The sequence below is a fragment of the Sphaeroforma arctica genome (genome assembly GCF_001186125.1).
Source record: "Sphaeroforma arctica JP610 unplaced genomic scaffold supercont1.8, whole genome shotgun sequence".
Classification (NCBI taxonomy): domain Eukaryota; class Ichthyosporea; order Ichthyophonida; genus Sphaeroforma; species Sphaeroforma arctica.
The window spans coordinates 93,502-106,838 of NW_014040550.1; the positions used below are offsets into that span (position 1 = coordinate 93,502).

The following is a 13,337-nucleotide window of genomic DNA, read 5'->3' on the forward strand; positions in this document are numbered from 1 at the left end:
AATTTCCATCGAAGTTTACACGAATACGTATATATTCACATTGCTCGACTACCGCACCGACGGCTATCTCTGCCCTGTCTGCCCCGGTAGCCACAAGTTCATTACCAGCCACTTTACCTGCATCCAACAACTGATTCGACGTATCCTGGTAGCCCCGAAACTGCCGCCCATTGGCCCTGACCTCTTTCAGCAATTACAGGAGTGCCACGACTTCCACGGTATCTGAACCCTTCACGAACACCTTGAATCTTTTCTTCAGCATGTTGAAGAACCACCGTACCCTCACCCGTCCCTGACACATCAACAGATGTTCCCCATACCCCGGCTAATCACGCTGTTGAAGTTGATTCCGACTATGATACTTCCGATCCAGGCCAGCCAACACATACCGAATTCATCCGTGGTCTGGTGCGGCATTGGCTTACCCCCATCATCGCTTCTCGACCGGATAATGACGGTTAACCTGGTCCTTCTCGGTATTTCGTACTCTGCACTAACCCATTCCGCGGCACTACACGGCGCAGACCCGATCCGTACCACAGAGGTGGGTACTCTACTTAGTAGGTCAGCAAGTAAATATATGGAACATTCGATAGTAACGGTGTTTTGTCAACACCGGCCCGAATTGACTCAGCACATATCTTCCATTGTCGACTCACTTGGCGCTAGCTTCAAACGGGAATTTACTGACCACTTCTTCCCATCAATCTTTCCTGAACCACTACAGCGACTATGAGGCCTAACGATTTCTGTATCTGTTGCTGTAGCTCAGCAATCTGTTGTTGATATTGTGCCATGTTGGCACCCTGCACCTGTTGCTGTACATAAGTTAGCAACTTGTTGTTGATAACGCTGCTCGATCCACTAGGATAAATCCCACGTTACTGTATCCGCATGTCTTCTGAGCCCAAGTCCTTTCAAGCCTAGTACTGTAGGACAAAGTCGTACTGCTAACGAGGCACCTGGTCCTACCAACGTTACAGCCGTTATCACACTTCCTTTTCGCTGAAAGAGAGCGCCGTCCTACGATCAACATTAATCCCCTGTTAGTCCAGACTATCCTTGAAGAGCCCCTTCAGCAGCTTATATTATAAGGTCCCTCGAATCTCCCAAAGTTCGGTCCTTATTCTCCAAATTTAAAAATCGGCCCAGAAATGATAATCACGGTTTTGGCGCCAAAAATTACAAATTTCCAAATCCGGTAGTAGTAGCTTTATTCTTAGGTTTACGATATAAACAGTCTTTAGTCCTCTTCATCCTTGTGTTCCTTATGTTCTTAGTGAAAGTCTGAACTCTAACGCTGGACGTGGACTGCTTTTATAGTCCGCCGGGACCTATTTCTATCTATTCCCGAACGAGCTTGTACTACTAACATCCTAGGCTATTAACTATAACTATAACACTCGTAGTGAGAGGGAAAGGCACGGGCCTAGAAAACCCTCTGCTACGATGTTCTCGAACTTTCTCATGGCGTCATCGTCTATGTATATTCGTAGACACTTTGCTCTGTTCGTGAATATACATAGACAAGTTTAGTATGACCTATGTAGAATGGCACTCAAAAATCATCAGAGCCTGGATATATACGATTAACCCTGGCTTGGGCCCTGAAATAAAACCCCAATATGAATTTCCGGAATCATGACTCATCATTCGGGACCCGCCAAAATTCAGGGTCCAAAGAGTCTCGAAAATTCTTTATGAGTCCCGAAACTCCTACAAAAGGCAACAAAACAAAATGTTTGTTGATATTAATAAATATTTACATATTAGCGAGGTCCCAGAGGTATATGAAAAATTCTATTTAATTGGCAATTAGATGCCTCAAATTCTTCCTATTAACGAGTAATAAAAGTACGTTCAATCTCTTCCCGATTGGACTATTGTTTTATAAGCTATGTAAGATTCCAGTTTGTATCAGAGCTGGGTCACTAGGCGCACATACACAAGTCCATCCATACCCAACAGACCTTTCTGGCATTCTAAATACATTTTCAATGGTCTATGGGAGGTTATATGTGCGTGTATCGTGAGTTTGGATGTGTATTTCGGGTTTATTACTCGTCAATCTAACTACCAATAAAAGATATTTTAAATAAAATACACCACTTGGCACTGGGTCAAGTTCTATAGTGAAAACTGAAAATCCCTGGATTCCTCCGTCCAATATTTGATGTTGTCTGGCTGTCTGCTCCTATGTAAATATATTCTACGGATATCTTTGTTGCGTGTGCAAATTCAAATTGTAAACAAAATTACAAAACTAAAAATGAAGTCAATTTGTTGTCCTTTTTCTAAATATTTTTAAAAACCAAAACAAAATGGTATTTGTTTTTAAAAACAAATATGCAGTGAATGTACATTTATAAATATACATACGTTTTTGACCGAAATTGTTTTTGTGTTTTTACTAAAATTGGGGGTTTTTTTAAACACAAACAAACAAATGTTACAAAAAACAAATAAATATATTATTTAAAAAAAAACAAAACTATCAAAAGACAATTTTTGTTCTGTGCTCTGGATACATTTGCTACAAAGTCAAGGAAAAGTTTGGAGTAAGCTCTATTACTCAAACTGAAAACCCTTTATAATTTGTTTAGTAAACTAGATGTTAACCTTAGAACACTTGCTTTCTTACATCTACTTTCAATCCTATTTATACACTTTCTACCTTTTCCCAATCCTCGGAATTATTGTCTTGCTTCTTCTTCAAAGAGAATTATACTCAATCAAAACCCATATAATTCCTTGGCTAATAGTATTTACTGCATCCTCTACAACGGTTTTAACCAGTAGAAATACTAGTTCATTTCTCACCAATAAAAGACTCTCATTTGTGAACCAGCTACTCCGGGAGTACTGAACACTCAGTGGCTGTCATGGTTGACAATGCCTTTCTGAAATATTCGTCATCCCGTTTTGACAGCTGCCATTCGGTTTATTGCTCCTCCGAAAAACCATAGGTTTAAAACCTGTCTGACATCATGAACATAACATTTTTTTCTTTTTTCTTTTGATAACAGAGACAAATATTTATGAATTTTGTTTTCAAAAATTCAGGCCGGCAAAACTATTACTTTTTTAGTACAAAGGCTCCTGTGTTCTGGTGTGCAAACAAACTTTGTTTTGGGGAGGATTTTGTTTGTTTATTTTGTTTTCCAGTTTCCTAAATACATATTTAAAAATATCACTCTTCAGAACAGTCACAACTCATAACTAACGTCAAAACGAAAACGTCAAAAAGACTTTTTTTTATTAAATATATATGATATTTAGAAATACCTTATCAACTGATATAGAATAAAGAATTCTAAATTCGGATTTCAGACAATCAGGAGCAGATACACACAGATTGGTATTTTTTTAACATTCCTTCAACCAGAGGGCAGTTGACAGCAGTGGCCAACAGCCAAACGCAGGTGACTGAGGTGAGCCTCTGGCCCTCTGCCCTCTCTCGGGTGAGGTAACACCTAACCTCAAAAGTTATGGGGTCACTGTATAAACGTTAAAATATTTAACTGTTACTTTTTGGAATGTAAAAGTTATAACTTTGGGATAAAATAATATATATGATTTATATATTTGCACTTGAAAAGGCGTCCTATAGATTTAAAACTTTGGGCCTAAAATGAATTTTAGCCGATCAGAAATGTTCAATCTGACACTTGGTACTTGGCATTTGGTAGTTGGGACCTAAAATCAGGACAAAATTTATATACTCGTGACCTGAATATTGCACTTACAGAATTTGAGAAGGGCTTACAGCGGTATAAAAGGTGTCCTTTAACGTAAAAAACATACAAAAATATAAGTTATAACTTTCAACTTTATGAGGTTAGGGTAACCCTGTGAAACAGTGAAAGGGCACAGGAACACCTTTTAAATAAATAAAAATACATAGCAAATTCATGACAAGTTGGCACATTGCCTTCTGAAAAAAAACAGTTGACAGTTTCATATTTTTATTTGCTACTTTCGATATATCGACACGGCCCTCTCTGGTGAGATAACTCTGTGAAAGGGCACAGGAACACTTTAAAAATACATAGCAAATTCATGACAAGTTGACACATAGCCTTCTGAAGAAAAAAAACAGTTGATAGTTTCATTTTGTTATTTAATTTCGATGAATCGACACGCGAGTGACGTGACCGTTGACAACTTCTTGTTACTGATATTGTAAATAACACTCCTTTGTAAAAACCCTAACCACCAGTTTCTTTCTTTAACTCGGATACTGTCCGGATTTCAAATTTTTGTGAAAAAAAAACGAATAGAAAACTGACTATAGGCCCTGAGGACAGTTTTCCGATAGCATGAATACTTTTTAGTTTTAATAAATATTGTCCGTAGTAACATGCGTTTTCAAAGGCTATTGACAATGCTCTACTTTTCTCGCTAACAGTCCAAGATGGATGTATATATACGTGTGCATTACTGCCAGCGCTCCTTTGTCTGGACCGTAACATAGAATGATCTGGATTCTGTAAACTATCCCTGTAGATTTTGTTCTATATTTCTCTTGCATCAGTTACTGCATGTTGATGCTGTTTTCGTGAATTGAGGTACGTATCGTTTTCCTCTATCATGGAAGTGTTTTGTTCTTCTTGTTTTGTTTAAAGTGTTCCTGATGGATATTTTTATCACATATATAAAGTGTCTTAGCATAATCGGTCACTAATTGCTATGCTTTGGTGGTGTTGACCATCGACCTAGCCGCATCAAAAACTTTTTGACTTGGTCCTTTTTCCTTTTCGGAACACCCAGCCCCGGGTTGTCTGCGCATATGTATATCAACTGTGCAGTAGTTTGCGCAACACTTCGTCATTATGGGGTCTGAGCTAAGAACATAGTCCATACTTATTCGGACTCAGAAGTACTTTGGCTTGCTGCACAACTCGCACAGCGTGCATAAAGAAGTTATGATTGCTGGTCAGAAATTGATTAGAAAAGGTTTTGAAATTTTGTTCTCAAAATAGGTATTTTTCAAAAAATCTCAAACTCAGATTGGATACATACATAATTTTAAACTTTTTAACCTTTTTTCTGATGGATGATTTCCTAAAATAAATTTTAAATTTTAGAGCCAATGAATTTACAGATATATGTTTTGGAATTGGAATTTTCAATGGTATTGAATTTTTAAATACTGAGTTTGGCTTTACTTTCTGAACGTTTTAAAAATAGAACACAAAAGTTTCTTTTTCAGTAGGCTATGTAAATAGTAGATATCCACAAAGCCCTTTCAGGAATTGTTCAGGCTGTCGGGAGTGTCGGCTCAGGCTGTCGGTCATGCTGTCAGCTTCCCGTCTTCCCCCCAAACCCTTACAACCCACATATGTACTCTATTAATAATGTTTTGTTTTTTTTTAAATCGTCCCATAACTGACAGACTGTGTGTGTGTCAGAGAGTGTGGAATTGTGGACTCGTGGAGTGTGAGACTGTAGAATGTAGACTGTAGACTCGCGTGGAGTGTGGACTGTGGACTGTTGACTATGGAGTTGTTCTGTGTGGGATAAAAAACAATTAAAGTATAGGTCTACACTACACGATGAGAGTCAACACAAGTGATCACTACTCTGCTCTACTACTACTCTAGAGCAGTAGAGGGAGAGTAGTAGTAGGAACTGTAGATCAGTATGTAGAACTCTATACTCTGTAGTCGTCTGTAGAGTGTAGACTGTAAGTACTAAATATAAAAATAGAGTGTAGACTCTACATTACTGTAGCGTGCCCTTACTGTAGACTGTAGACTGTAGACTGTAGACTGTAGTCTGTAGATAGTGTAGAGTGTCGACTGGAGAGTGTAAATACATAAGAGTGTAGACTATAGAGTGTAGACTGGAGAGTGTAGACTGGTGAGTGTAGACTTTAGAGCTAACCTCAAACCGGTTTCCGTTAACACTTTTATAAATCGACTAAATATGCGGTTCTTTGGTATGCGGATGGGTGCACCTTGCGGGTCTAAATATTGAAATATAAATCCCGTTCTCACTATACAAACCAGTCCTGTAAAAGAAATTAGGTAAGCCCTTCTGACCACATTATAGCCGTTATCACGTTTTAAAATCGAAAAAATATGCGTTTACGTTCAACTTCTATTCCGTACCCTCTTAACGTAATGAGCTTAGCTTTAGAGTGTAGAGTGTAGAGTGTAGACTGTAGACTGTAGAGTTTAGAGTTTAGACTATAGGGTGTAGTGTAGACTGTAGACTGTAAGGAGTAGTCAGTGAGAGAAGAATAGAACCAATATTTAGAACTTAAATATAGGTGATCGAACTAACGCCCGAAGGAGTACAGTAGCGTAGAAATTCTTAATATAAATAAATATTTATGTATTTAGACACACACTCTCTCAGTCTCTCTCTCTCGCTGCGAGAGTACATACTTTAAACCCTAAAACTTCTCTAAATAAATAGTGCGAGAGAGAGAGAAGTAGGTAAATAGGGACACCGGAGTGAGAAAACTAGAAAGACCCAATGAGTCTCAAAATCTCAACTCTCAAGTCTCAAATCTCAAAGTATTTAGACCTAATCTGGTAAAAACCACTGTGTTGAGTCATAAGCTGAGGCGCTGAGCTGGTAAACCGTAAAGGACATGTCATTTGCCTTTGACGACGCGTCGCCGCAGGTCGTTTACATGTTTTTTAGGCGACATGACGCGACATCGGGGTCGCGACGTGTCTTTATATGATCGACTTAAGATTGAAGAAATTAGATCCCTCTGAATCATAAAAATCTGAAAATTTTGCCAATCATCATGGGACACGGGGCCTTACATCGATTACCAATAGGTGAACATGAAAATTCTGATAATTGCCGACTATATGTATGACATTTGTCGGGTACGTATACTTATGCGACATACGACATATTTCATATGACAGGTCGCGCGAGGCGACTTGTCGTGACCTCATACCAGCCCAGGCCATGAGTGAGTGTAACCACTAACCTATTAAAAAAACTACAATCCGTTTTTAAAATTTGTACAGAAAACAATTAAAAATAACCCAAATTGAAAGGAGTCCAACAGCAACTTGATATGTATTTTATTAAAGAGAATCAGTTCACATATAAACCTCAAGATCGGCGGGGATTTACTATAGAGGTTGACCCAAATGTATATTAACAAATACATTCCATTGATCATTAAATAGATCGAATTGTTCGTATTAACGAGTAATAAACACATACTTAATCTCATCCCGATCGGGCTATTGGCTCAAAAGTTACAGAGAATTGGGTCAAACTAGCTAAACATGAGCACTATATAGGTCCGTTCACACCTATCAGACATCCTGGGAATCAAAGTATGTTGCTCCTATACTCTTTAGGATGATATATGTGTCCGTTCACAGCACCTCTGGACATTTCTTTCGAGTACTTCATTTCCTTCCTGGTACAAATTATACCAGGAAGGAAACGAAGTACCCGATAGATATGTCCAGAGGTGCTGTGAACGGACACATATATCATCCCAAAGAGTATAGGAGCAACATACTTTGATTCCCAGGATGTCTGATAGGTGTGAACGGACCTATATAGTGCTCATGTTTGGCTAGTTTGACTCAACTCTGGTACAAACCAAAATCTCTGTAACTTTTTAACCAATAGCACGATCGAGATGAGATTAAGTTTGTGTTTATTATCCGTCAATGCGAACAATTTTTACTATTTAGTGGCCAATGGAATGTATTCGTTAATATACATTTGGGGGTCTTGAGGTTTATATGTGAACTGATTTTCTCTAATTATTTTTATACAAAACCGAAAAATGTAAACGCTTTTGTTCGATGTCTTTTTTTAGAAAAATAATAACCGGTACAGTTCAAAATTTGTGTCCAAAAGACTACAAACTGAAAGTCTGGGGAAAGAATAGAATCAAAGATTCAACGAAAACGGGCACCTAGTCACCTACTCCTCGTCACCTACGGCTACAGTCCTATGGAGCACAATACAGTCCTACACTTCTCGTGCTGCCCATATATTATTGAAAACTTTGAAACTCATCAAGCCGCCCAGGACTACGAATGTTTTTAAATCTATAGTAGTAGGGTAATCACGATATAAACACACGATATAAACATTGTCCGAAAAAAAATAATTCACCGTTTATACGTTTTAGCGTAAACTCTGAACTCCTCCCTCTTTCTATTCTACTACCAGTACCCCCCAGACCTCCAGACTCCAGTCTCCACTCTCCCCAGTCTCCAGTCTCCACTCACCAGTGACCAGTCTCCACTCACCAGTGACCAGTCTCCACTCACCAGTGACCAGTCTCCACTTTCCCCACCCCCTCCTCCCAGTGTCTCAACTGAGGTATTTTGTTTTATCTAATTTCTTTTAAAACAAACAAGACGAGAGAGAGAGAGAGAGAACATTCAACATATTTCATTTTTGGTTTATAATTGTTTTTTAAAACAAAAACATATTATATTAGAAAAAATCATAAATAAAATAGATAGAAAGAAACAATTTTAATATTTATTTATTTTAATTAAATCGAAAACTGAGACAAAAAATAGATAGAAATACCGGAGTATATTTCGCATAGAGAAAAAGACGATGTCGATAAGTTGATGAGCATATTTATTCACTTTTCAGAAAATATGAATCGAGTATCGAATTTGGTACCATATAGAGTATGTATGATCAGGTGTATAATTCAGAAGGCTATGATCAGGATTACTGATATATAATGTTCAAGATTGAATATTGTATAGAACTTTTAGAAGCAAAGATGCGTTCTATATTTACTCCAATGAAACTGCAATCTTTTTCCAACTTTTTTTCAAAAGTTTTCTTTTTTTCTTCTTTTTTTTTGTTTATTATTTGAAATTTCAAATGCCGTATATATGCATAGCTGCTCAGTGATATAGCGGGTCACTCTTAAAGCACCACAGTTAGCGTATTAGCACTATCTATCATGAACACGGAAGAAAACGACACGGAGGCATGGATTCGAATGATAACATCTAAGCCAAACCAGAGTTGTACACTTGGTGGCGTTGGAGTGACCATGGCTAACAGCGACGCTTATAACAATGCACCCGGCGCATTGATGCCTGGGCACAATCAGCTTGTTGCAATCAACGAAAGTAGCGATACAGTTTTCAACGGTGAAGGCCACAGACGCAAGATCAGAAGAAACTCACTTCCTTCTAATAGCGTTCAATTTAGTCCGTACTGGAACGCTGGACGCTCACATCAGCCACTTCAGAATTTTATGCATGTACAAGCAGACGATACATTCGATAGGAGCATAGATGCGAACAATGAACTTGTGCAGCGTACGCGTTCAGGTACTATTCAGTCCTCGGAATCATACAGCTACTTCAATACTTTGAACCATCCCCCTGAATCACAAGCACTATCAAAAGGAGGTGCTCACCGGCAATCGACAGGCCAACTTGCCAGCAACGGTAGAGCACCTGTACGGCAACAGTTCAGTGACTCGCAGCACTTGCACCAGCAACTTAGTGACTTCAAGAACAATCGCCACATACTAGGCATGAATAACGAAAACTATTTATGTTCGTATGTGGGTGATAATACTTTGATCGGCGGTGATATGGATTACTATAGTAATCTGCAGTCATACAATTCGCAAAGAAATGGCTTCGTTGTGAACAGTGGTGGGTTTGAGCAACAAAATCAAAATGAGCTTAGCAAGCTGTTGAACTCGATGCCATATGCGAACGGGATGGACAGTAGAGCAGGCCTTTCACCCCAGATATTTGGTGCACAACAGCAAATACTAAACCATCAGCCACCAATGCCACAGGTTCCTGTACCACAGGTGGCTGAGAAACAGCCACATTCTTATGCTAGTCTCATCGGAATGGCGATTCTGAACTCTAAAGACCTTAGGGTTACCCTTTCAGAGATATACACCTGGATCAACGAAAACTTTCCTTTCTTTAAGAAGGAAAAGAGCGGCAGTTGGCAGTCAAGCGTGCGGCATAATCTCACCTTTAATGAATCATTCGTGAAGAAGGTAGTCACGACTGCTGACGGAAAACGCAACTATTGGACAGTTGACCCAGAGAGTCGCCATTACTTTAGTGACCAAGGCGAGTACATTAGGCACCGGGGACGGCGGAACAAAGCGGCGGCTGCAAAAGACAAATCAGCGAAGGAGAAGACGGCGAAGGAAAAGAAAGTGAAAGCCAAAACTGGTACCAAAGTCGTTGTACTAGAAAAGAAAGCCAAGGGGGTGCATTTGGACGGAGATAAAACAGTTTTAAAATCACATATCATCAAATCAGTACATTCGGAGGTTGGAATTGATGAAGCTGTTCAGGTTAAAACAAAACAGAGCAGACTGCGGAAATCAATGGAACTCTCATTGCCTTATTCGGGGCTCTCTTCATTAGAGGAGCTTAGCACTTCGAAAGGGAAACGCCATAGGGCGAACCCCGACCCGACTCCTACTGCGGTGGTGCGCACGCAGTCATTGGGCTCGATATCGAACTCTCAGCCCAGCACTGAATTTTCCGTATTGCAGGGTAATGCACGGCTATCCATGTTGCAGGGGAAACCGGTGCTACCTACATTGTACAGTGGTTTACACCTCAATGACACTGCGCTGACAAGAATGCCAGGTAACAGATGCTCTATGCCACTAACAACGGAAGTGTCACAATCCGACCGACGAGCCTCCGCACCCGATGTACAAGAGCAACTTGTTTTTGATGACATGGTACAAGAATTGTCACTTGGGGAAAAGGGGTACGAGAATAGTTTTCCAATCACGCCAAACGTGGAATCCTTCGATATATCATCAGACACTCAAAGACAAGGTTCGGATGGACACCAGTCCCAGATGAAGCCAATGAATCCTGGAGAAGATCCAAACTATACATGGCTATCCACTATGTCGGCGTCGCAAAAGCAGGAGGTACCCCTACTCAAGTATGAGCCACTGTCCATGAACCCCGAAGCGCAATCAGTCCATATGAACACCCCAACATCGAACTTGAACCCCCGACTAACACCGTCACAGCAAGTAGGTGCCGTGGAGGGCGGGTTGGAACAGCTGTATCGAGATGCCAACGGCTTTTTGAATTCGTTGTGACCGATTTTTCAAGGGCATGGTCTCAACCGGCATATGATTAAGCGCTCCTTCGCAAAGCTCGTCCGGATTGTGTATCCACCCGGACACCTTCCGTGGCGGTATGAGGGCGGAGTTGCTCTGCATATTTAGTATGGAGTGGTCCTCTGTACCAAAATGTGGACATATTTAATTACATATCGACGTATGTGCTTTCATACAGATGTATGTTCATTATGCGGACCAGTAGGCGAAGGGTAGTTGTTCGATAGCTTGCGCAATCTGATCGAACCGGTGATGTATCAATCAACCCTAGAAGCAAACAGACCAACACATATGCTTGTGTTATATCGAACTTGGCTGACTAAATATTTCCATTGTAACACTGGTGGACTCGTGATATAGTTCACGACTGAGCATACTTCTGTATCAGTATTTCGATAGATATGTGCCCACTTCGATGCGATGCCCAGGTAAACTAAGTCCTGGAAAATCAATGCACTGAAATAAAACAACTCACTCTGAGATTAGTCAGTGTGTAGAACGTTACAACATATTACGTCGACCAACCAGCAAATAGAGACCGAAAACGTTAAGTGTGAAATTACCCAGTGCAACTCCACTACTGAGTAGGTCCACCCAAGCAGAAACATTCTAAGATTCAGAAGAAACTGGGTATGTCAAAATTTTGACTTATTGAAAGATCCTAGAAGATCAAACTTCGATGAAACCAGCCCAAACCATGAGCGTGAGGTACATGTGTACTGCAAAAGATAATAAACCATTGATGCTGAGGCAGTCGATAAGATTGTTGGGCGCAGTACAGTTCAACAGCAATCGCGATGAAGCCAGTCTACAAACCGCGACTAGAAGGGCACGGTACTTTGGTTAGAAACCAGAAGATTTATAAAATTTCGAGATGAGCATCGTGACCAACCCCAACCTGGCACCTAATGGCTTCCAACAACAAACGATTGTAGTAAGACTCGACAAGCCAGAAGAAAGTAGCGTCACTTACGTTATACAGTGTGTATGATGTTGCTTTAATCCAGAAAAACGTTCACAATGTACTTCCGACTTCAATCTTTTGCTGTCTTCATTTGTGATGAATCCCTCATTGTGGAATTCCTTAAATGAAAGTCTTCGCACTCGGACGCGCAGATGCCACGAAAAACTTCAAATCGATGATTTATGCTTCTGCAATTTAAACAGGATGGAAGAATTGCAAAAATATGCGAATGGATGAGCAAGATTCTCAGGATTTTGACCACGCAGTGTTTTCTGGGATCGCAAATAGGTCATGCAATACAAGACAAGCACGGCCTGTCACTATCAGGAGTGTCTCCTGTCAAGTGTGTATATAGAAATAGCGTAATAGCGTACATGCGTACATTACTTACTCTTGTAGATGCAGAGAATATCGTCCGCCGAGTCCACCTATATATTTATCACTCACGCCATAGAAAACTCGTCGCACTCTCGAATGAACCAATGCCATTGCGCACATGATGCACGGTTCCTTTGTTATGTAAGCATCGTATCCAGTACACAGATAGGGTTCGCCCGGCTTTGACCTTGTCATCCGTCCCGATTTCTCTACCTGTATTAATTGATAGACAATGATTGGCGGATGAACTTTAACTGTGAAACACGGCCAAAAATACACGAAAAAAAATTGAAATGCGTGCAGACGAACACGAGGTATTGTAAAATCCGGCGATAGTACTTTAGACTGCCAATTGGCCCGCTGCCTGAGCCCGCAGGTATCCTTCAACAGGTGAAATACACCTAGCTACGACACACAAAAGTGATTTGAATACAAACCGTTGGAAACCTGACGATAAAAGTGCAGCGCAGCAACGTATTTACAACGATAAAGAAATATAGTTGCATCGAGGCCGCACACCTGTAAACCTTGATAACTGAGAGAACGCGTATTGCAGAAGTTACCAACCATGTGGGCGCGATCAACTCATAGTGGGAATGAAAGCACAATGAGATATCGAATCCTAGTATATGTGCTCAAAAACAAACCAGTAGACAATAAGGAACATTTGCACACGTATTAATTCGCTGTTAAATGTGCCGCATATATAGATTCACTGGATATTTGTACTGTGGCACGTTGACTTGATCATTTCCCATCTACTCACGTTGCACACAAGGCCAGACATGACGATCTCAAAATCAAATATATATATATATATATATAATATATATAGGTATATATATATATATGTATATATATATATATATATACATGTATATATATATATATATG

General features: G+C 40.0%; 2 protein-coding genes across 3 annotated transcripts in view; one reads left to right on the plus strand and one right to left on the minus strand.

The window, feature by feature from the left end:
* The first annotated feature begins 8,888 nt into the window (after window positions 1-8,888).
* Window positions 8,889-12,154, plus strand: SARC_00296 (hypothetical protein). The gene has a single exon (XM_014306022.1). It carries the CDS (start codon window positions 8,930-8,932, stop codon window positions 11,078-11,080), a length of 2,151 nt encoding a protein of 716 aa, XP_014161497.1. The 5' UTR covers window positions 8,889-8,929; the 3' UTR covers window positions 11,081-12,154.
* Window positions 12,087-13,337, minus strand: part of SARC_00297 — a 2,001-nt gene continuing 750 nt past the window's right edge. Inside the window, exons 2-3 of one of the 2 annotated variants that reach the window (XM_014306024.1) lie at window positions 12,457-12,656; window positions 12,087-12,253 (exon numbers count right to left, since the gene is read on the minus strand). In XM_014306024.1, the coding sequence (XP_014161499.1) occupies window positions 12,136-12,253; window positions 12,457-12,656 (318 nt within the window). In that variant the 3' untranslated portion in view covers window positions 12,087-12,135. Of the gene's footprint in view, window positions 12,254-12,388; window positions 12,657-13,337 lie in introns of those variants that run through there. The other variant, XM_014306023.1, reaches the window with a different exon arrangement.

Excerpts from the sequence above, each read along its gene's own strand:
- SARC_00296 (XM_014306022.1), top strand. The coding sequence starts at position 8,930 with ATGAACACGGAAGAAAACGACACGGAGGCATGGATTCGAATGATAACA.